Source organism: Emiliania huxleyi (assembly GCF_000372725.1).
Source record: "Emiliania huxleyi CCMP1516 unplaced genomic scaffold EMIHUscaffold_91, whole genome shotgun sequence".
Lineage (NCBI taxonomy): Eukaryota > Haptophyta > Isochrysidales > Noelaerhabdaceae > Emiliania > Emiliania huxleyi.
Window position 1 is genome coordinate 245,382 of NW_005195220.1, and position 21,788 is coordinate 267,169.

Genomic DNA, 21,788 nt, shown 5'->3' on the forward strand with positions numbered 1-21,788 from the left:
TGCCGTCGTCGACTTGTGGCGAGGCACCGAGGAGGTGTCCTGGGCGGTGCCGGAGGAGGAGGCTCCGGCTCACGGCGGGCGCTGGCGCTCGCTGCCGCTCACCGCCGAGCGGGGCGAGGACGAGGAGGCGCAGTTCTGGGGCGCGTTGTGCGACGAGTGGGAGGCGCGCGAGCGGGAGCGCGTGCGGCGGGCTGCAAGCAGCGGCAGGCGCTCGCGGGCAGGGGCGGCGGAGGCGGCAGAGGCGGCGGCGGCGGCGGCGCGGACGGTGGTGGGCTTCCACTTTTATCTGCTCGCTGCCGACATCCTCCCGGCGCCCACACCGGTGAAGAGCGGCAGCGAGGATGACTTCGAGACGCTGTTCCGCGCACAGCTTGCTCGCATGGGCTATGACGCCAGCGCGCTGCCCCCGGGCACCGGTGCGCAAGTTGCGGCCGTTGCCCACGTTGCATGGGCCAAGCTGAGTGCGCTCTGGGGAGGGTCCGCGCTTGCCCCTTGCGGACATCGGGTCTATCAGGATGGGTTTCACGGAAACCTCCAACTTCCCGTCGGCATCGACTGCATCGAGGCGAGGGTCAAGGTGGTGGAGGCCGGGATGGCGAAGCCTATGAACTGGGGAGCCCTCACTCCGCTGGCGTACAACGATCGGATCAAAGAGCTGAGCGCACTCGAGCGAGAGCTGGCCGCACTCAAGAAGGCGGGCGCAGAGGCGAGGAAGGAGGCTGCAGATGCGGCTGCTGCCGCTGCTGGCGGTGCTGGGGGCGGCGGGAAGGGCGCGGCGTACGGCCCGACGCGGAAGCGGCTTCTCAAGGCCTTCTCCTGCGCTGATCGCGCGTCGCTCCGTCTTGAGAGTGCGCCGCCCTCCAGCGGAGCGCCGGGCGGAGGCGGAGGAGGCGACGGAGGCGGCGCTGACGGAGGCGGCGGGGTTGGAGGCGGCGGAGGCGGCGGCGGAGGCGGCGGAGGCGGCGGAGGCGGAGGCGGCGGAGGCGGTGGAGGCGGCGGAGGCGGCGGAGGCGGAGGCGGCGGAGGCGGCCGAGGGGGAGGCGGCGCTGGCGGAGGCGGCGAGGAGGTGGTTGGCATGGGCGATGTCATCCGTACGATGGGTAGTGGGGCGCGAGGCGGGCGGAGCGGCCGTGACGGGCGCGTTTTGCCCTTCCCTCCGGCGCCTCCGGGCGGCACCGTCGGCTACACGATGAGCAGCTCGACGCACCGCTGGCCTGAAGAGGAGCCGCCGCTCAAGGAGGCGCCCAACATCCTGATTGTCATGTTTGACGACGCCGGCTTTGGCCAGCCGAGCGCGTTCGGCGGCGGCATCGCCACGCCGAGTCTCGAGAAGCTCAAGGCGACAGGGATCAGCTACAACGCGTTCCACACGACGGCGATGTGCTCGCCGACGCGCGCTTCGCTCCTCACCGGCCGGAACCACCACGCCGTCGGCTCTGGCCAGATCGCCGAGCTCGCGAACGCATGGGACGGCTACACGGGCGTGATACCCAAGACTGCTGCCACTCTGCCAGAGGTTCTCCGCCACTACGGGTATGCGACCGCGGCGTTTGGCAAAGACCACAACACGCCCGTCGATTCGCTCGGCTCTGGGCCCTTCGACCGCACGCCGACCGGGCGCGGCTTTGACCACTTTTACGGCTTCATGGCGGGAGAGACGTCGCAGTACGAGCCGCTGCTGTGGGAGGGGAACGTCCAGATCCCGACGCCGGCGGCGGTCGAGGGCGGAGGAGCGTACCACTTGACCGAGGACCTCGCCGACAAGGCGATTGGCTGGATGCGGCGGACCAAGGCGCTGCACCCGAGCCGCCCCTTCTTCGTCTGGTGGACGCCAGGGGCAGTGCACGGGCCTCACCACGTGAGCGCGCGGTGGGCGGACAGGTACAAGGGCGCCTTCTCGGGCGGGTGGGACGCATACCAGAAAGAGACAGTGGCGCGGCAGAAGGCGATGGGGTGGCTGCCGGAGGAGGCGGAGCCGTCGGCAAGGCCAGAGGGGCTGCCGGCGTGGGAGTCGCTGAGCAAACAGGAGAGGGCGTTCCAGGAGCGGCTGATGGAGGTGTACGCTGGCTTCCTCGAGCACACCGACTACCAGATGGGCCGCGTGGTGGGGGAGGTGGAGGCCTTGGGCTTGCGCAACGACACGCTCATCATCGACATCTTCTCGGACAACGGCGCGTCGGCCGAGGGCATGGGCGGCACCGTCGCCGAGCTCAACGCGCAGAACGGCTTCACCTCGACGGTCGACGAGCAGCTCCGCGTGCTTGGCGCCCTGGGCGGCTTGGCGGCGATCGGCGGCGCAAAGACGGACAACATGTACCACGCGGCGTGGGCGTGGGCGGGCGGCGCGCCGTTCAGGTTCACCAAGCTCGTGGCGTCGGATTGGGGCGGGACGCGCACGCCGATGGTCGTGAGCTGGCCGGGGCGGGTAATGCCCGACCGCACGCCGCGCCGCCAGTTCCACCACGTCAACGATGTCGCGCCGACTGTCTACGAGCTGCTCGGCATCTCTCCACCGGAGGTCGTCGACGGGCACGCGCAAGACCCGATCGACGGCGTGAGCTTCGTGTACACGTTCGACGACGCCGGCGCGGCCGAGCGGAAGGAGACGCAGTACTTCGACATCATGGGCAGCCGCGGAGTGTACCACAAGGGCTGGCTAGCGTCCACCTTCGGGCCGCGTGCCCCGTGGGAGATGGGTGCGCCAGACCTGGCCACGTGGGACCCGACACAGGATGCATGGCAGCTGTACGACACGCGCCCGGACTACTCCCTGGCCAGGGACCTGAGTGGACAGCCGGCGCATGCGGGCCGGCTCAGCGCGATGAGGGCGCTGGCGGACGCCGAGTTCCGCGCAAACAAGGTGCTCCCTGTTGGAGGAGGCCTCTACGTCCTCCTCCATCCGGCAGAGGTCAAGCGGACGTCAAACACGCAGTGGCGGCTCTTCCCGGGCATGGTCCGCATCTCCGAGATCACGCGAGATCGCGCGAGATCACGCCCGAGACTGAGCCGAGATCTGCCGAGGTCAGGTTCGCATCCCGGAGAGCGAGGCGCCGAACGTGCGGAACGGGAACGTGCGCATGGAGGCCAGCCCCCCTCGTCTCACCGTTGTGTGCGTGTGGAGGAGCTTACCTCACCTTGGGCTTTCCTTGTCGTAGGCCGACCTCGACACGACCGCCAGCAGCAGCGGCGTCATCTTCGCGCTTGGCGGCTACGCGGGCGGGGCTTGCCTCTTCACCCGAGATCACACCGAGATCACACCAGATCACCCGAGATCACCCGGGATCAGGCGGGGCTTGCCTCTTCGCGGCCGACGGCAGCCTCTACTACGAGTACTCGGCGCTGCTGCTGCGGCGGTACACGTTCAAGGTCGGCAGGCTCCCTCCTTCCTCGGCGCACGTCAAGGCTGGAGACTACCCGAGATCGCCCGAGATGATCCTAGATTGCCCGAGATTGCCCGAGATTGCCCGCCTCTCTCGGCGCACGTCAAGGTTCGGGAGGGAGGCCCGTGGAGCTACTGGAGTGCGACGGGCGAGTCCTGCATGAGCACGCGTAGGTGGGGATGGAGATGCGGACGCCGCCGCAGCGCGGCGCGCCGGCTCGCCTCCTCTTCACCGTCAACGGCGTGCCAGCCAAGAACGAGAGCGGCTGGCGCCTTGCCCGCCGGCGCGGGCTGCCGACGGCGACGACGGCGGCGGTGGAGGTTGGCCGGACGGTGCCGGTCGTCTTCACGGCGAACGAGGGCTTTGACGTCGGCATGGACCTCGGCTCGCCGGTGGCGGACTACTACTACGGCCTCAAGCCCTTCCGCTTCGACGGCAAGATCAACGCGATACACTTTGAGAGCCTATGACGCTGGGGCGCGCGAAAGGGCTAAGAGGCCCCGGGGAGCCGGCGGGGACACTACGCTTCCTCCGTACGATAGGTACGCATGTGAGTCAGGTACAGTTTGGCACACGCTTAGTCCTGAGCCGTGAAGCGTCATATCATGTTCAATCCCGCCTCCGGATGATGCCGGGGCAGCAAACGGGCTACGGGTGGTGCCATGGAGCCAGCCTGACATCCTAGAGCAGCCCGGCACCACCGCCAGCGCGCGTAGGCGGCGCGCAGCGCCGCCGCAGGCGGCGGACAGCAGGTGCGCAAAATTAAACGCCATTTTGGTTCCGCGTTTTGCCACTAACATCAAATGTCGGGATGAAATTGATTGATTCGACTACATGCCCGCCATGCGCAGGCCAGCGCCGCGCTGTGATACGCATAGAGACGACCCGACATCTCTGAACTAAGCCAGATTACTGCGAACGAACGCGTAGCGCGCGGCGGGGAAGTCAACGGGCGGGCAGCCGGCGCGCGGCGGCGGCCGGCCGCGCCCGAGGCGCGAGGGCGTAGACGGGTCACAAATTGCCCGGGACGGCTACCTCACTTGGTCTCTGACGTAGGCCACGCACATGACCTGATTGTTAAAAGAGCCGGTCCGCGAAATTAGATGCCATTCTCCAGGTATCCATTTTAGCACATCGAAATCCCGGCCGGTACTGTTTTAAGAATGAGTGAAAGAGGTTGTTGGTGTTGTCTCTGAAAGAAACGGGCTCGGCTGCGCCTGGGTTCGGAGCTTCAACGCCGGCCATTGCGCCGAATAAAACGGCGGCAAGTGCCGGGAGGTGCACAGGGGCTTCGGCGAGAGCGTCGATGCCTTGAGTTGCCCGCTAATTGCCGGGGGCTGCACCGCCGTGTACATCAGGAAGAACTTGCAGATGTGCAAACTGTGTGTATGCCGAATCGTGACGGCGGCGAGGGCGACACGGACGGAGCAGGCGACAAAGGCGAATCCGACGGCGGAGGCGGCGACGGCGACACGGACGGAGGCGGCGAAAGCGAGACCGATGGCGGCGACGGCGACGGCAAGCGAGCTTGCTGCGGGGAGGGCGAGACGGAGGAAGGCAGCGGCGACGGCGACACGGACGGAGGCGGCGACGGCGACACGGACGGAGGCGGCGACGGCGACACGGACGGAGGCGGCGAAGGCGACACGGACGGAGGCGGCGAAGTCGACACGACCGACGGCGGCGGGGAGAGCGATTCCAACGGCGGCGGCGGCGACGGCGACAAGGACAGAGGCGGCGAAAGCGAGACCGACGGCGGCGACGGCGACGGCGACATGGATTGAGACGGCAAAGGTGAGATCGGCGGCGGGGATGGCGAAACGGAGGAAGGCAGCGGCGACGGCGACACGGACGGAGGCGGCGAAGGCGACACGGACAGATCCGAGGCGGCGACGGCGACACGGACGGCGGAGCGGCGACAGCGACACGGAAGAAGGCGACGGCGAGACCGACGGCACGGCGGGGAGGGTGAGGGCGGCAGCGGGGAGGAGTGCGGCGGCAACGGCAGCGGTGAGGGTGGCGGCGACGGCGGCGGAGAGAGCGGCGGCGACGGCGAGACCGACGGCGCGGCAGCTGGCGAAGTGGGCGAGAGACACTGGTATTCATGCATAAGCCGGCGCTTTCTCCGCGCCACTTGTGAACATGCTACACACTTGTGAAACATGCATCAAACTCTCTCCAAGGCTTGGGCTCGCCGACAAAGTGGATGAGAGACGCATTGCGGTAGCGACTCAGTGCCGTTTGGGACTCCTCAGCCCAATGCACATAAGGTACACGATCGTCGGACGGCAGTATCTGCCAATTGTGCGCAAACACCGCATTTAAAACCGACTGGTCGCCAATCTTCACCTCGCAGGCTTTTCGCCCCGCCCTTGTACGCATCAGCTGCTGTGCGCGCGCGAGTGACGGCCGAAGTAGAATTGTGCCGCTGTTGAAGAGTTCGGTATTACAGGCGGGGAACGTGGCGATTGCTTTTGCTGGCCTGAAGTTTGTCCACCAGTCGATGTTCTTCAGCAACAATATGTCGGCGTCGAGCGACAGCACTTGTCTGTACTCGACGAGGGTCCAAGCCCACAGTTTCAAGTACAAGTGATTGTGTTCCTCACGCGTGAATAGACGTCTGCCGTAGTGGACGGTTGCGTTTGTTCCCTCGCTGTATCCAATTCGTGCGTAAAGCACGGAGGCGTGCACAAACTTACACCGATTGCAGAAGGGCGCCTCGGTGGTGTCGTGCACCACCACGAAGGGCAAGCGGGATCCGACGGCTTCAAGGCGTCTAGCGAGGCAGGTGATGGCGCCGTGGTACCGGGTTCCCGCCATGAAGCTCACTATGGCGACGTCGGTCGCAAGGGGCCGGGTCATGAGGCGCGATCGCCGGGTCATGAGGCGCGATCGCGTCAGCTCAGGCGGCGCACGATCGGCTGTAGTTGCGTTGGCGGCGGCCCCTCGATGCAGGATGCACGCAACATCCGCTGTAGACTGACAGCTCCGGCTTTTGCGCAGGATGGCCGGCATGCAGCACTGGTGTGGCCCGCCGGGGCGGCTGGAGCAGCCGAGCCCGCCGCACAGCCCGCAAGTAGCGTTGCAGCAGACCTGGCCGCTTGCGTGCAGGACGCCGGCCGAGCAGAGGCGGGGGAGGATGACGATGCGGTCTGCCTCGGCCGACGGCGAGAAGAGCATCGCGGGCCGGGTCATGAGGCGCGATCGCCGGGTCATGAGGCGCGATCGCGTCAGCTCAGGCGGCGCACGCTCGGCTGTAGTTGCGTTGGCGGCGGCCCCTCGATGCAGGATGCACGCAACATCCGCTGTAGACTGACAGCTCCGGCTTTTGCGCAGGATGGCTGGCATGCAGCACTGGTGTGGCCCGCCGGGGCGGCTGGAGCAGCCGAGCCCGCCGCACAGCCCGCAAGTAGCGTTGCAGCAGACCTGGCCGCTTGCGTGCAGGACGCCGGCCGAGCAGAGGCGGGGGAGGATGACGATGCGGTCTGCCTTGGCCGACGGCGAGAAGAGCATCGCGGGCCGGTAAGCTGCTGCTGCCCGCGGCTCATCATCTCGCCACGACCGAGTCCGCAGCTTGCTCATGAGCTCGAGGTTGTGCTCGACGCCTTGCTTGTCCAACTTGCCGGAAATGTGCAGGACAAACGGGCGGATGCACAAGCCCGGCGTGCTGAGATCGCGCGGGTGGCATTGCCACTGGCGCCCGGGCACCACCCCTACATGAGTCTGCCATGACTTCGCTGTGGCAGCGAGGATGGCATCTTGGTCAAAGCAGCAGCTGCTGTCGTTGTACGACGCGAGGCGCGACGCGTTATTCTCGAGGAGCATGCCCAAAAGCGTGCGCGTGTACGTCGTGTCAACGAAGAGTAGAACGCCAGTATTCGGGGAGTACGGCGTTGGGATAAAGCCTTCTGGGTTGGTGTGGTGCGGCACGTCCCAGGTCGAGCGCTCGTAGACACTCGGCATGGCGCCTGATGCATGTCTGCCCGCATCGGGCGCCGGCATGAAGGTCGTCCAGCCGTGCGACGCCGCGATGAGTGAGTCGCCTTGGTAGACTGTGAGCCAATGCTCAATGGACACTTCTGGCCTCAGGATGAATGCATCATCGTCCAGTAGGAGCACCGCTCGGAAGCCTTGTTCGAAGAGCGCGCTCACCATGGCAAGCTTCTCAAAATGAGGCTTCAGATGAGGCAGGCGGCGGGTCTTGTCGACAATGCACGCGTAGCCATACCTGGCGCAGTAGGCGCCATTGTACAGCTTGTGAAGCTCCTCCATGGTGGTTCGTTTGTAGACCTTCGTGGGAGCAGCTTTCGCCTTTGGAGGATCTGAATGGGGTGTCGTTGCGTTCGGCCGTTGCGACCAAGTGGCGACGGCAATTTGCGATGCGTTCGGCATCGGCGACACCTCATCGACGCCCACCCGCGCGAGGATGCTGGCCACGGACTCCATTGCAAGGTGGATGGGGTACAAGTGATGCGGAGCAATCTTCTTTGGCCAGGCGAAGGCTTCGGTCGAGGGTGCCCTGGGACCGGAGCCGAACGAGCCTGCGAGCATGGTAAGACAGGACGACATGCCGAGCAAACACGCTGCTAGCAGCAAGGCTGCGCGACGTGACGCTTGCAAGCGCTGTGAATGTTCCAGCTCTCCTGGCGATGGCTCCGCCTCGGCACGCTTCTGATTTCCGGGACGCAAGTTTGTCACAACTGTGAAGTGTGAATTATGTGTGAACGCAGAAGATCGGACATGCTCTTCCCCTCCCCCCGGCAGGCCCAACACCCTCCATCAACATCCAGTGGTCTCTCTCTCTCTCCGACAGTCGAGAAGGAGAGAGACAGCGACGACAGTTACACATAAGGGCAGCCCTGGGCCCGCCGAAATTGCACTACAGCACAGTGACAGTCAGACACATAACAAGCTGGCAACAAGGCTTAATGGGGAGCCTGCATGTTGGAGCCGTCTCCGTACATCTGCACCTCGCTGTTGGAGAACGCCGTCGCCAGGTCCGCGTCTGCACCCTCCCTCAAGTGCTCGCCCTGCGGGGGCTGCTGCTGGTACACGACGTCGCGGTTGATGCCCGATGGGCCAGCGGCGCCGACGCGCGCGCGCTTGGCCCCCGCAGTCGCGGCGACGTTGCGCTTTCGTTTCCACGCAGGGTCGGGTTCCAGACCGGAATGAAGCAGAACAGCACGGGCTGGGCGGGCTTAGTTGCCTCCGGCTTTGTCCACTTGTAAAGCGCAATCTGCTTGACGTCGCTGAAAGCGCCGCTGCCCGGCCCCTCGACCTTCTCAAAGACGATGCCGTAGATTGCCTTCAAAGACTTGTTGTGGTTGGCGGCTTGCATCACATCTGCGACTTCAGCTTCGCGAAACCAAAGTCCTTCTCGGTGGACTGCTTGGAGTCGATCATCTTTGCCTCCACCTTCGCGACCGTGTCGTCGCTGCCGTCGACTAATGCGAAATCGACGTCACCGTTGGTGATCCTGCCGTTCACGTACTTGAGCTTGTAGCCGTCCCAGGTGCTACTGATCGCACCCATGTGCTCGGTGACATCCACCTCGCTGATGGTTTGGTCGTAAAGGAGCTCCCGGAACGTGAGCGTCTTCTTGCTCCGCCCGGTGCTGGGAATGGTTTGCGTGTGCTTCTTCGTCTCGTAGACCATTCGCTCGACCAGCTCAATCAGCGTCTCATCGAGCGGGGATCGGGGCTTAAGCTCGGCTGGCATATGCTTTGCCGCCATCCGAAAGTGAGGCACCTGTCACAAGAAGTAGGACGGTTTAGTTCTACCTGGCCTATGAGTCGGTGGGCTAGCGCTGCTGTAGTACCTGTCCGAGGCACTCCGAGGCTGTCAAGCCGCGGTGTCCATGCGAGCAGCCCTGCCTCGCCTTGCAGACGCGCATCAAGTCGGGGTTGGTGCGCTCGAGCTGGTCGGCCGTCGTGACAATCAGCATGCTGGATAGCGCAAGCAACGAGTCGCGTAGGGTGACCTCTGCGACGGCGAGCGAGTTGGAGAGGACCACGGGCAGCTTCTCCACTTGGAGCTTGCTGAGAGCGACGCTCTCGTTGAAGGCTCCGACGACGCGGCAGGAGTCGTTCACCCACTCAAACCCGGAAGGGAGGGTCACGCCATTCAGAAAGCGCTCAAAGCCGTTGTACCACTTGGTCGAGATCTTGTGCATTGACTGGTAGCCCTTGCTCTTCTGGCACCGGTTCATCAGGACAGGATACAAACCGATGCTGCGCTCGAAGCGAGGAATGAAGTCGCCGGTTACCGGGTCCTCGTACCCGCCGGCCTTCTTCTTGTTGATGCCCCCCGCCTGCTTCGTGCTCCCCTTGGTCATGTACTTCATCATCTTATGCAGCACGCTCTCCGTGTCGCCCTTGAACATCTGGAAGAGCGTGTCGGCCGAGTACGAGTCGCACGCCACCGGCATGAGGATGTAGTCCGAGCACGTCAGGAAGAGCTTGTTCAGATCCGAGATAGCGGGCGGGAGATCAATTAGGATGAAGTCAAATCCCTCGCCGAGCTCGAGCAAGCCGCTTCGCAGACGCCCTAGCGTTGGGACTTCCACTTGATCGATGTTGGCGACCTTCTCCCAGTCGACGATGTTTGGCGTGCCCTTGATCAGGCCAAGCTTGCGGTAGCCGTTCAGGAGGACGGGTGGTGGCAGCGTGCCAAAAGGCTTTTCATAGCTCTTCACTGTCTTCAGAAACTCGGCCATGTCGAGCCCGGGCTCGCCGAAGCCACCGACGTTCATGGCGTCTGCCTCTTCTTTGTGCGGCTCGACCAGACCGGGTTTGCCTTCATCCCACCACGCCTGCGAGGACTGCTCGGACGAAGGAAGAGAGCCACCGGTGCTCTCAAAGACGGGCTCCTCCTCCTGCACCTTGACGTCCTCCACCTCCTGCACCTTGACGTCGTTGGCCTCCAGGGCCTCCTGCTTGCCGTAACGCGTCATGAACCCTGTCAGATTCGCCTGCGGGTCGCCGTCGACGAGGAGAACGCGCCACCCCTGCGCCGCCAGCGTGGCCGCTAGGTTGGCGGTGACAGTCGTCTTGCCGACGCCTACCTTGAAGCTAAACACGCTGTGGATCGTGGGGTCGGCCATCATGCCGTTGAAGGAAGACGCCAATCAGGCACGCCTTGTGCTTACCTTGCTGGGATAAGCTTACCTTGCTCCGAGGCGAGAAATGCCTCAGCTCACACTCACACACACACACACACACACACACACACACACACACAGAGAGAGAGAGAGAGAGAGAGAGAGAGAGAGAGAGAGAGAGAGAGAGAGAGAGAGAGAGAGAGAGAGAGAGAGAGAGAGAGAGAGAGAGAGAGAGAGAGAGAGAGTTAGAGAGAGAGCGAGCGAGCGAGAGAGCAAGTGAGAGAGAGAGAGAGAGAGAGAGAGAGAGAGAGAGAGAGAGAGAGAGAGAGAGAGAGAGAGAGAGAGAGAGAGAGTGACGGGAAAATTCTTTTAACCATGTGGCCCGTCGGCGTATGCGTTGCAGGCTATTCCCACGTGTGCTGGCACCCACATGAAGACCACCGCCTCTAGCTTCGATCTATAGTAAGCAATCGCCTCTCTCCCAGTCCCTCAGGCCTTCTGGCATCCCTTTGCGGAGCGCATTCTCAATCTGCTGCAGCGCGGGTTTGCAGTCGCATAGTACTAGGCACCGTCGCGCCTGCGCGTCGCTCGCGCTCGACATTTTGCGTAGGTATGCGAGTATCGCGTACATCTCTGCGTCTATCGGCTCCCACGTGTTCGGCAGCTTTCCTCCCCACATTCCCGCCCCAAACGCTGTCCGTATCTCCCCTTCTTCACAGGGCCCGATTCCGTTGGGGTCGTCGTGAGCTCGCGCAAGTGTGGTGTCGTGTCGTATGTAGTAAGTGCGAAGGGGCACGGGTGAGTTTGCAGTTTCGGGTGAAACGCGCATGCGGCATGGCGCATGGCATGCTCCAAAGTCCAATGCCCCCGGGGCTAGGGCTCTCTCTAGCCCGCAACCGATACCAATCGTCCGGCCCGCTGGGTGCGCTTCTTAGCTCCCCGGCCCTGGGAGTGCGGTTGCCAACCGCACTCCAAGTGCTCCTCTGACTCATTCCTCAAGTCCACAAGTGCGCGCCCCCCAACGCCCAAGGGACGACGGACGGTGCCCACGTGGTGCTACGGCACGACCGTCAGTCCGACCGGACGTCACGAGGCTCGAGGGCGCGCGATACATGTACATGTAGATGTACACACACAGCAATGGAAACACCGTTTTTTCTTTCGAGAGCGCACATTCGGGACAGTACAGGGAGCGGGCAGATGTGACATTCATTCGGAACAGCGAAAGAGACACAAGCGCGAGCCGAGCGAGAGGAGCGGACCCACCCAGACATTGGCGAGCAATATGCGTGTGTGTATATGTACGATATACGGCGGGTGGGGCGGGGGGCGGGGAAGGGGTACGTCGGGGATTTGAGTTCCTCGGGGCTGGCCGACCGACCTCGTTGGTTCGCGCTTCAGAGTGCTGGGGCCCGCTCGCCACGCTCCTTGGGTCACGAGATCTCTCACTCACGGGTCTCCCCCCGAACCTCCACCCGACCCACCGCCCACGCCGCCGCCGCCCGCCCCGCCGTCACCCTCCTCGGCCGACCACGACGCCCTCGCCAGCGGCGCATCCTCGCCGAAGGAGCCGCGCACCCTCTCGAGCGCGCGGCGGGAGAGGGGCGAGAGCCACGCGCAGGAGGACGGCGGCGCTGCAGCCTCAGTCGTCGGCGAGGCCCCACAGAAGCGCTGGAAGGAGCGGACGCGGCCGCCGCCGGTGACCTCCCAGAGCTGGTGCATGATCACCTCCTGGCCGCCCGTGGGCTGCTCGCCGTTGAGCAGGGTCGGCGTGTGGCGGATCTGGACGGCCACCGAGCCGTCGAGGTTCTGAAGGCCCAGGGGGGGGGGGGGGGGGGTATGGACATTTCGTGCCCGTGGAGTGGACGTGTCGTGACCGTGTCGTGGCCGTGTCGTGGCCGTGGAGTGGACGTGTCGTGACTGTGTCGTGGACGTTTCGTGAACGTGTCGTGGCCGTGCAGTGGCCGTGTGAGTCGTGGACGTGTCGTGGACCTCGAGCACGTAGTCGATGTGGTACGCACTCGTGTCGTACTTGGAGAAGATGGCGCGGTCCCACATGAGAAAGTACTTGATGCTCGGGAGTTGGAACCTGCTCACAGGGCGCATCCACGACACACGTCAACAGCGGCCGCACCTTGATGTGGGGTGGCGGAGGCTTGATGTGGGCGAGAGTGGGCACACCTCGGCAAGGAGGCCGGCGTGGCCGCCCCCTCGATGGAGAGCTCGATGGAGACGAAGGCGTCGGGCGAGAACATGGACTCCGCCATCTGAGACAGAGTCGGGAGGCGCTGTGCGTGAGCGCGGGCGGGCGTGGTGCTGGGTATGGGGCGTAGGCGAGAGGGCGAGAGTGTGAGCGCTCGCCGTCTCGCCGCTCGCGGTCCGGAACAGGCCGGTCAGCCAGTGGTTGAGCACACGCTTCACGACCGGCACAGGAGCCTCGCCGAGCGGGCGGTCGATGATGCTGCGCTTGCGCTTGCTCCTGCGCCGCAGGAGCTCCTCCGTCGCGATGGAGGCGAGGTGGTCGAGTGCGCCCGAGCTCGTCGGCGTCGACTTGCCCGGCAGGTCTTCGTCGCCGTCGCCCACGCACATCCCAGGCTTGGAGCAAAGAGCCGCGTAGCGTGCGACGCACCTGCTCCACTCCTCCCGGCGTGCCGTCGACTTGCCCCACCCTTGCGGGATCGCGATCGTCCGTTCCATCTCGTTCCAGCCACCTTGGCCAAAAGCGCTCGCCTGTTGCACCTTCTCTATGTGAAAAATGTTGAGTCGCCATCGCTGCCATGGTTCCTTGTTACCATTCGGGTGCCCCTGGGAGGACGTCTGCAAGCCCCAGGCGCCTCACTGTCACAACAACAACAACTCACTCACACACAACAACTGTCTAACACAGGCCTCATCTTTGTGTCGTGGGTGGCTGCGCATTTTGCCACCCATCACCCTCATGGTCACCATTCAACAACAACATCTCTCCCATTCAACGAGGCCTCTGATTTGCTCCAGCCGTGCGGGATGGCGAGCGTACGCATGCTGCCCTGCCTGTTCCAGCAGCCACCTTGGACCAAAAGCGCTCGCTGGTTGGACCTTCTCTATGTGAAAATGTTTTGTCGCCATCGCTGCCATGGTTCCTTGTTACCATTCGGGTGCCCCTGGGAGGACGTCTGCAAGCCCCAGAGGCCTCAACACTGTCACAACAACAACAACTGTCTGTCACAGGCCTCATGTTTGTGTCGTGGGTGGCTGCGCATTGGGCAGTTGCCATCTCTCCTATCACCCTCATGGTCGCCATTCAACTCGGCAGAGAAGGCGTCTAGCAGCCCCGCCATCTTCTCTGCCGCAGGGCGAGGTGCAGGATGAGGTGAAGCAGGTCTGAGTTACGAAACGAATGAGATGCGAGGTGACATTACCTTACTCGGAAAAATCGCGGCCATGAACGGCGGCCGGACTCTCCTGCCTTGGGAACAGCGTTCTCGAGGCACAGGTGGCGCGAACACAGACGAGTGGCTCAGAAGGCCCCGACGGGCACAGGACGGGCAGTGCCAGTGGTGGGGTCTGGCGGGTGGCAGAGGCGACGACAAGGGCCGCTATACAAAACACCCCGCCCGGGGGGACCCCACACCCCAGACGAGACGCACCAGCCTCTCTTCCGCACTTCAGACACATCGCGATCGGCCACGACCGAACGCACATGGACCACGGGCCGGTGCGTGTTGCGTCGCGCACGAGAGCGCTTGCCAGTGAACGCAAAGCGACTCTTCTCTACTTCTTCGCCTTGGCCTTCTTCGCCGGCGGGGTGAAGACAACGAGGAGGTTGAGGATGAGAAACACCACGCCAATGCCGATCTGCGGGATACACATGTTGAACGGCGTCACGGCATTGACGCCCGGCCCGGCAGTCTTGTAGTAGAACGCCACCTGGATGAACAGGGGCAAGCTGAGGGTGTTCCACACGAGGTACTGCTTGCAGGCACTTTCATACGGAACGCCAAAGGCGTACGGCCCGAGCACGATCATGATGAACAGCAGACCGACGACCCGCGCAAAGAACGTTTGGAACTCGCTCGTCTCCGTGAAGTAGGCGATCGGAGACTCCGGACCGTAGAAGAAGTTGACCATCGGGAACATCGTGAACCCAAAGCCGCCGTAGACGGCGGCCACATGAGCATGCAGAAGGTGGAGGCGCCGACCATCGCAATCACGCGTGCGCGGAAGAGGTAAAGAGAAAATGAATTCGCACGACGGCTTCTAGAGCTCTATGCTTCTCACAGGAAAAGAGAATTTAAACAAGACAACTCTCTCTCACAGCACACAGGCTCGACACAGGTGCGAACTGGAAAAGAGAAACTCCGCAACGGGCCATCCTTTCCAGGCTGCCCGAGCTGGTGCGCCGCGCGGCCGGCAGCGGTTGCTATTTTGTGACGGCCCTGGCGAGCCGCGGTTGCTACTTTGTGACGGCCAGCCACCACTCCGTTCGCGATGATCAACCCGCTCTCGCTCGTCGCCGCCGCCGTCGCAGTCGTGGTCGGCATTCGCTGTGCAATACTTGGTTGCAAACGTCCAGCCAGCAGCTCTTCGGTCGAGATAGCGCCGGGTGTCCGCATGCCTCTTGTATTAAACGGCATGTCCACGGACCACGGCCTGTGGCTCGCGTCCGGCGGTCGCGGCATAGACACTGCGTTTTTGTATGGCGATGAGCTGCAGCGGCACGTCGCGTCGGGAATCGCCGCGTCAGGCGTGGAGCGCGAAGAGGTCTTTGTCACAATCAAGGTCAACTGCTGCCCGACCGATCGGTGCAGCCGCTTCTGCGCACACCCGCCACGCCCGACATCGGCGCCGCCGATGTCTGTGTACAACGGGTCGGAGATGCTCGAGCATAGCCTGGCGATGACAGGGCAGAGGTACGTCGACCTCGCGCTGCTCCACTTCCCCTGCTCCAGCTGGGACGACACGCTCGCCATGTACCGAGACCTGGAGGCGGCCCGAGACCGCGGCTCGCAGGCCTAGATGCGGCAACACAGCTCTCCCGGGCCAGCTAGGGAGGAGGCCAGCTCCACCGTGCAAGCACTGCCCCGCATCCCTGCCAGGCTTGGCGCGTGCAATCGGCGTCTCGAACTTCAACGCGAGCGCGCTCAAGCGTCTTCTCCGGCACGCCCGCACCAAGCCGGCGGTGGTGCAGAACGCGCTCTCCGTCGCCGGCCACCCGGCGCCGCACAGGGGCGAGGGGACGGCGTGCTCCGAGGGCGCGCCGCTCTACGGCAGCGACGACGCGACCCTCCGCTTCGCGCGGCGGCACAGGATCACCTTTGCCGCCTACTCGCCGCTCGGGTCGATCAGCAGAGTCGACGTGCTCGGCCACCCTGTCGTCCGAGAGGTTGCCGCGGCGCACGGGAAGACGCCGGCGCAGGCAGACCCGTCGGGGTGCCTTGTCCCACCTCGACCCACGTCCACGACGTGTCCATGTGCCACCTGCAGGTGGCCCTCAAATGGCTTGTCCAGCAGGGCATCGCGGCGGTGACGAATACGGCGAGGCCCAAGCATGCGGCTGAGGCGCTCGACTTGGGCAGCTTCACGCTCTCGGCGCGAGAGATGCGCGCGCTGAGCAAGGCGAGGTGAGTGTGGAGCCCTTTGGCGTTTTATATCGTACTAGTACGCGGCATGTGCACGCACATACAAAATACATCATCTCAGGCGAGAGCCGATCGAGAGAGAGACAAGGCCATGAAAAGAGGCCCCGGGGCGGGGCCGGGGGCGGGACCGCGCGTGCCGCCTCAGGTGCAGCACACCATGACTCAACGAGAGCTGTGAACTCGCGGGCAGCTTATCTAGAGCCGCTGTACAGCGCCAAGCCGTCGCGCTTCATGTTCTCTAGGCCGTCTCGTCGATGCCGCAGGCCAAGAGCAAAGCGTCCAGTGCCAGCCTGCCCTCGTCGGAAGCGCTGAAGCCGTGCTTCACCTGCAGCTGCGACATCCGCGACAAAACTTCTTCGCCCGCTCGGCCCGGAAGTGCTTCGGCTATGCGGCTCCAGCCCGCGCCGTTGCGAAACATCAGAAGGAGGACCAGATCTTCGTCGGGGCGCCAAGCCCGCCACCTCCCGTCGACGTGGCGCTGCGCCGCCTCCACCTCCCGCTCCGCCGTCACCACCTCAGGCTCCGCCGCCCTCACAGGCTCCACCTCGACCATCACGGAACGATGCGAACTTCCGAGAGTCACGTTGGAGACTTCCGAGAGGATGGCCATGCCGAATAGTGACCTAACGGCGTGTGTGTGTGTAATCCACCTTGGGGATGGGATCGATGAAATGCGATCGAACGAATTCGAAAGGCGTGTCAACCTTCCGCCTTGTTCATGGCCGGTCCACAAACCGCGATCATTTTTTTCTTTCGACACTTACTTTGCCACTCTTACAAAGGAGGGATGCGATGCGTGGCATTCATTGACAGATCAATAGGCGCGATACAGGTTGGATGGCCTCCTTCCTTGGCACCTCCCCTTTGCCAGTCAGTGGGTGCAGCGAAAACTCGCGAGAGTTTCTGGGCTCTCACACCACCGCGCCTAGGGTTCTCGAGGACTATATGAAACAGAACGCTGTTTTTCTTCATTGAGTCGCGCCAGTTCCAGTTCATGACATGCCGCTCCCACCTGGCGCTCGGCGTGCTTCCCGGGCCGCAGCCGCAGTCCAGCAGGTGGACAAGGCGGCTTGGCTGCTCGACGGCTTCAGCCCTGCGGCCGAGGCCGGGCTATGCTGCTCAGCCCGAGGTGGGCAGCGGCCGAGGTGGTGTGCCACTGCAATCCACTGATTTCTATAGGGCTTGGTGGACGCCGGCGAGACGGTGCTTCAGCAGATCTCGACGTACTGGGAGGTTGCAAAAGCCTGCGGCGTTGCTGTCGGCTGGTCCTGGTCCATCGCCCTCAAGGACACGTTTGGGGAGGAGCTGCCGGGTCTCGCCTCGTTTGCTGACATCATCTACGCGGTGAACCTGCCCGCCAGCCGCCAGCCGATGAGCCATCCCTAGTCTGGCCCGCCTATTGGCGATAGTCTGAACTCTCTTCCTCGGCCCCTCAACGCTTTGCACGTTGCCAGGTGGCCATCACCCTTCTTACTCCCTGGATGATCACAACCATCAACCAGCACCAGCGCGACCCGCGCGGATCTTTTACCTGTGCGTCTCCCGGGACGCGCTTCCCGAATCGTGTCGGTCCTTCGAGCACGCCGTACGCCACCCTAGGATTCGGCACGTACTTTCTATCCTCCGCCATGTCGTCTTCATGGTCCTTTCCTCCGTCCGTCGCCGCAAAGTGTGTGAATCGTGTGAGACGTGCAGCGCGAGGCATGTCTGCGCTACTTTCACGTTCCAGGGCTCGTCCCTTCCCCGACCGCAGCGGCTCGCTGTCGTTTCCAACTGAAGTGCCCGCCGTTCTCCATGGCGCGCGTAGCTATGACAGGGACCGCGGCCGCGGACCCGGCGGCGGACGGGGCTGGCGCGCAAGCGCCGGCCACCGTCGTGCCGCCGGGGATGCGCAGCGGACGCTGGAATAGCTCCGATCGCGCGCAACTGGAGGACGCGGTGAGTGTCGCAAGGCTGTTCGGTGCGTCTTGTGTCAGGGTGATGAGGCCTGGCTACGCGACCATCGAGGTCGACCTGAAGCACGAGAAGGCCGCGGGCGACCGCGAGTCGGTGCAGGCGGCGGAGCGCTCGTACATCGAGCGCACCGCGCCGAAGAAGAAGGAGCCCACCAAGGAGCAGCTCGCGGCTCGAGCCGCGGCACGCAAGGCCAAGAAGGACCGGCAGAAGGCGCGCCGGGCGACGGAGGCTGGCGAGCGCGCCGCGAGCGAGGCCGAGCGCGCGGAGGCCCCGCGGGCGCAGCTGCGCGAGAACATCCAGTACGTGATGGCCGGGCTGCGGTCTGCAGCTGCGCAGGCGCGCAGCCAGGCCGGGTCCAAAATGGGGGTCGAATACTCGCTGCCCCCGGAGAGGGACGACGGGTATCGACGCGGCCCCAGCAAGGTGTACGCCACAGTTCCCCAGGGGACCGTGGCGACGACGGTCGCCCCGGACTGGCTCGCGAACGAGCTGGCCGGGCGCGGCAAGATTGATGCGGCATGCCGCGACCGCATAGTCATGCACCTGATGACGGCCGCCGGCGCCTCGGCGCCGGCCGACGCCGTGTTCAGGTTCACGGCTGGCGACGCGATGCAGACCGAGGACGACGACGAGGACGCTGACCGCTCCGAGGATTATTCCGACGACGGGAGGGCGTCCGACTTGTAGCTGGCCTCACCCATATCTTACCCTCTGCCCCCCCCTCCTGCTACCCCCCAGGCTAGATGGTCACAGATAGCCCCACACAGCCCCTTACCCCTTCACCCTCGCCTCGCTGCTTGGTGTTTCTGAACACGTAGACGACCACGCTGTGGGGGTTGTGTTATAGGAGTAGGAGTGGGGTGCAGGTTGCTCACCCACGGCACCGGGCCGGTGCTTGCACTTTGAATGCCGTGGGGCTCCTGCCCGTGTCCCGGGCGTGGAGATGCGAGGGTCGCCCCCCCTTGCCCCACCACTTTGTGTGTGTGGAGACGTTTACCTTACCTTACCTTACCTGTCGTTTCCCATCTTAATTCGCGTCCCTTTGCCGTCCGTCAGCTCTCCCCCCGTCTCAAATTCGTCGTATCGGAGCAAGAAGCGCGTTAGGGGGTCCTCCTCCTGTAGCTCCCCATACTCTGATCGCGCTCGCCCCGTGTCCGTATGGTAATCCCACAAACAGCTCGTAGTCTTCTTTCTGCCAGTTTATGTGTCTCTGGGGCGCTCCCTCTGGGAACAGTGTCTCATCCGCCCCGAGGCTCCCCTCCTGTCGCTCCCTCTCCTGTCTCTCCATCATCGTTTTCACCGCGTCCGCCGTGATCTTATTTTGCTCGGGTATCTCCCCCTCCCATGTCGCATTCGTATCGAGGCCCGGGGTCCCCTCTTTATCACTCGATTGTCCCCTTCCCCTCTCGACCCCAGGTGCGTGCCGCTGTCTTGCGCCGGTTTCTTCCCTCCGAGGTAGAGCGTCCTGTGGCCTTCCCCTCCACTCGGATGTCCGTCCTGGTTCGCCCTTCTTCGAACGTGTGTTCTGTCATGTTGGGGCCGTGTGCGGTGTGTGCACACCCCGTTTACCTCCCTGCTGTATTCGATGAATCGATCGAGGACATCGCTCCATGACGGTGCATTACCTTTTCCATCGCACGTCTCTAGTGCTCTGTCCGCTTGCGCTGCCTCCGGCCCCGTGCCTAAACACGCCTCCGTGGCTCGGGTTACACCAATCCTCGCTACCCAACGCGGCCAAAGGATATCCACCTCGAGAACCTCGAGAACCGTGCCTAGTGTCGTGCGAGGCAGTGTGTGTAAAATTCTTTAATTTGGCCTTGTGACAACGCCGCCGCCGACAACGCCGCCGCCGACAACGCCGCCGCCGACAACGCCGCCGCCGACAACGCCGCCGCCGACAACGCCGCGGGACATTGTCCGACCATGTGGCCCGTTTACACCGCTCCTCCGGCCGGAACGTCTCGCGACGACGCTGGCCACGTCGGAGGCCTCGGTGGCGGCCGCGGTGCGCTCGAGGCGCTCATTGCTCGCTCGGCGGCCAGTGCCTCCGCTGGTGCCAGCGCCGCCGCTGCCGAGGAGTCACCAGCAGCAGAGGCGACGCCAGCGAATCTGGAGGTGGAGATTGCGTACACTCGACAGCCGAGCTCCGCGGCGCGATGTGGCGCCCGTGCCGGCGCCGGCGGTTTCTCGCTGCTCGAGAGCACCTTCCGAAAGCAGCACGGGGCCATCCCGTGCGACTTCGACCCGAGCAGCCTCGGCTGGGAGCCCGCGAGGCTTCCGTCATCCGACCTCCACTGCCAATTCAGTCAACTACCCGCCCGTCCATAGGCTGCGAACTCGTGAGGGTTCCAGACGGCGTCGCCCGTCAGCTCAGTTGAGAACTCGTCGCGCGTCCATGTCGCATAGGCTGCGAGCTAGTGAGGCTCCCCTGCTCCGTGCGAGACGCGAGGGCGCTGCAGCCGCCCCCTTCGCTGGCCACGCACGGCTTCGAGCTCGTCTCTCCTCGGCCGCGCCTCACGCCTCTCCCTGCCTCGCGACCCCCACGGAAATGCGCGACCAATAACTGCTGTGAGTGGTTCTCGACGCAGGCCGCGCCTCACCTCGCTGCCTCCCGACGCCGCCGACGCCGAAGGCGCTGCTCCCCTGCAGCTGCACTACGCCGAGATGGCGGCGGCCGCCGCCGCCGCCGCGGGCGCGAGCGCGGCGGTGGCGTACTGCCACGTGCGCCGGTCTGCGCAGGAGAAGGTGGTGCGGGGGGCGGCGGGGGGGCTGTACGGCTTCTACGCGCACACCGACCAGGCGCGGGGGTGGGCGTATGAGAGTCGACAACGAGTGACAAGGAGTCATCACACGTTGATAAACAGCGTAATAGGTCGTGATTTAGTAACGCGGTGATGGGTAAGAGAGTAACAACCAATGGACTGCCTTGTGTGGAACACTTTTGGGTTCTGTCGTCTGAATGATTGCTACTGATTGGTGGACAGGCCGAGGGGTCGTGGGCGGCGAGGCTGCCCGAGCTGGCCAGCTGCGTGTGGGGCGGGGCAGGGGCCTCTCGGGGCGTGAAGAAGCCACAGCGATTCGCTGATTGATGTTAGGTGTCTGCTGGCGGGGGATGGGCTGAGCAGCGATCGCCAGAGAGTGTGGAGTGACTCAGTCACCGCTGCATCAGGTTGCCGCGGGCGTGTGGGAGGAGCAGGCGATGCCATGCTCCCTCGCGAGTGGCCGCAATTCACTAGTTCGGACCCAACCAATCCGTTTCTTCACTCTAGCAGGGACCTCCCGGCGCTCAAGTTAATTAGTTAATAATGAATGAATTAATTCTAGCAGGGACCTCCCGGCGTCCCGCTCAGGTTAATTAATTAATAATGAGTGAATTAATTCTAACAGGGACCTCCCGGCGTCCCGCTCAAGTTAATTAATTAATAATGAATGAATTAATTCTAGCAGGGACCTCCCGGCGTCCCGCTCAAGTTCGCGCGGCGGGCGGCGGCAGCGCGACGCTACGCGGTGCTGACGGCGTGGAGGCGCCTGCGATTCGCCGAGATGAGCCGAGATCAGCCGAGATGAGCCGAGATGAGCCGACATCAGCCGAGGTTGACCGAGGCTGACGTGAGTGGTACGTTCCTTGTGTCTGTGTTGGCGCCTTTCCCTGAGAGCGCACACACCGCGCCTCGCGTGCCCCTGCCCCCGTTGTGTGTGCTCCGCAGGTGCGTGTGCCCCGTCGTCTGTGTG

At 64.0% G+C, this 21,788-nt stretch overlaps 7 protein-coding genes across 7 annotated transcripts; 4 read left to right on the forward strand and 3 right to left on the reverse strand.

Moving 5' to 3' along the window:
• Positions 1-1,132: 1,132 nt before the first annotated feature.
• EMIHUDRAFT_51266 (hypothetical protein) lies at positions 1,133-3,847 on the forward strand (the record flags this gene model as incomplete). The annotated part of the gene is made up of 3 exons (XM_005757358.1): positions 1,133-3,056; positions 3,272-3,519; positions 3,701-3,847. Coding segments are annotated over 3 exons (2,319 nt in total), but the record flags the coding sequence as incomplete, so codon positions are not given.
• A 1,678-nt stretch (positions 3,848-5,525) lies between these two features.
• EMIHUDRAFT_220449 (hypothetical protein) lies at positions 5,526-7,931 on the reverse strand (the record flags this gene model as incomplete). Its single annotated transcript, XM_005757359.1, has 1 exon — positions 5,526-7,931. One exon carries the CDS (start codon positions 7,929-7,931, stop codon positions 5,526-5,528), a length of 2,406 nt encoding a protein of 801 aa, XP_005757416.1.
• Positions 7,932-8,305: 374 nt separating this feature from the next.
• On the reverse strand, positions 8,306-10,485 carry EMIHUDRAFT_220450 (hypothetical protein; the record flags this gene model as incomplete). The annotated part of the gene is made up of 4 exons (XM_005757360.1): positions 8,306-8,410; positions 8,545-8,723; positions 8,747-9,128; positions 9,199-10,485. The coding sequence occupies 4 exons, from the start codon at positions 10,483-10,485 to the stop codon at positions 8,306-8,308; spliced, it is 1,953 nt and encodes a 650-aa protein (XP_005757417.1).
• Positions 10,486-11,585: 1,100 nt separating this feature from the next.
• Positions 11,586-13,204, reverse strand: EMIHUDRAFT_439038 (hypothetical protein). Its single transcript, XM_005757361.1, has 4 exons — positions 12,841-13,204; positions 12,661-12,746; positions 12,472-12,568; positions 11,586-12,288 (listed from the first exon to the last, which is right to left on the reverse strand). The coding sequence occupies exons 1-4, from the start codon at positions 13,174-13,176 to the stop codon at positions 11,929-11,931; spliced, it is 879 nt and encodes a 292-aa protein (XP_005757418.1). The 5' UTR covers positions 13,177-13,204; the 3' UTR covers positions 11,586-11,928.
• Positions 13,205-14,828: 1,624 nt separating this feature from the next.
• EMIHUDRAFT_439044 (hypothetical protein) lies at positions 14,829-16,667 on the forward strand. Its single transcript, XM_005757362.1, has 3 exons — positions 14,829-15,463; positions 15,558-15,877; positions 15,946-16,667. Exons 1-3 carry the CDS (start codon positions 14,950-14,952, stop codon positions 16,084-16,086), a joined length of 975 nt encoding a protein of 324 aa, XP_005757419.1. The 5' UTR covers positions 14,829-14,949; the 3' UTR covers positions 16,087-16,667.
• Positions 16,668-17,894: 1,227 nt separating this feature from the next.
• Positions 17,895-18,743, forward strand: EMIHUDRAFT_220457 (hypothetical protein; the record flags this gene model as incomplete). Its single annotated transcript, XM_005757363.1, has 1 exon — positions 17,895-18,743. One exon carries the CDS (start codon positions 17,895-17,897, stop codon positions 18,741-18,743), a length of 849 nt encoding a protein of 282 aa, XP_005757420.1.
• A 1,236-nt stretch (positions 18,744-19,979) lies between these two features.
• EMIHUDRAFT_220458 (hypothetical protein) lies at positions 19,980-20,384 on the forward strand (the record flags this gene model as incomplete). The annotated part of the gene is made up of 1 exon (XM_005757364.1): positions 19,980-20,384. The coding sequence occupies one exon, from the start codon at positions 19,980-19,982 to the stop codon at positions 20,382-20,384; it is 405 nt and encodes a 134-aa protein (XP_005757421.1).
• Positions 20,385-21,788: the final 1,404 nt, after the last annotated feature.

Bases quoted from the DNA above. Each gene is read 5' to 3' on its own strand.
- EMIHUDRAFT_439038 (XM_005757361.1), bottom strand. From the start codon at position 13,176: ATGGAACGGACGATCGCGATCCCGCAAGGGTGGGGCAAGTCGACGGCA. The intron at 12,747-12,840 runs GCGAGCGCTCAC...ACTCTGTCTCAG, and splicing joins GGACCGCGAGCGGCGAGACG to ATGGCGGAGTCCATGTTCTC. The intron at 12,289-12,471 runs GTCCACGACACG...CTGGGCCTTCAG, and splicing joins ACATCGACTACGTGCTCGAG to AACCTCGACGGCTCGGTGGC.
- EMIHUDRAFT_439044 (XM_005757362.1), top strand. From the start codon at position 14,950: ATGATCAACCCGCTCTCGCTCGTCGCCGCCGCCGTCGCAGTCGTGGTC. The intron at 15,464-15,557 runs GCTCGCAGGCCT...CATCCCTGCCAG, and splicing joins GGAGGCGGCCCGAGACCGCG to GCTTGGCGCGTGCAATCGGC. The intron at 15,878-15,945 runs GCAGACCCGTCG...TGCCACCTGCAG, and splicing joins ACGGGAAGACGCCGGCGCAG to GTGGCCCTCAAATGGCTTGT.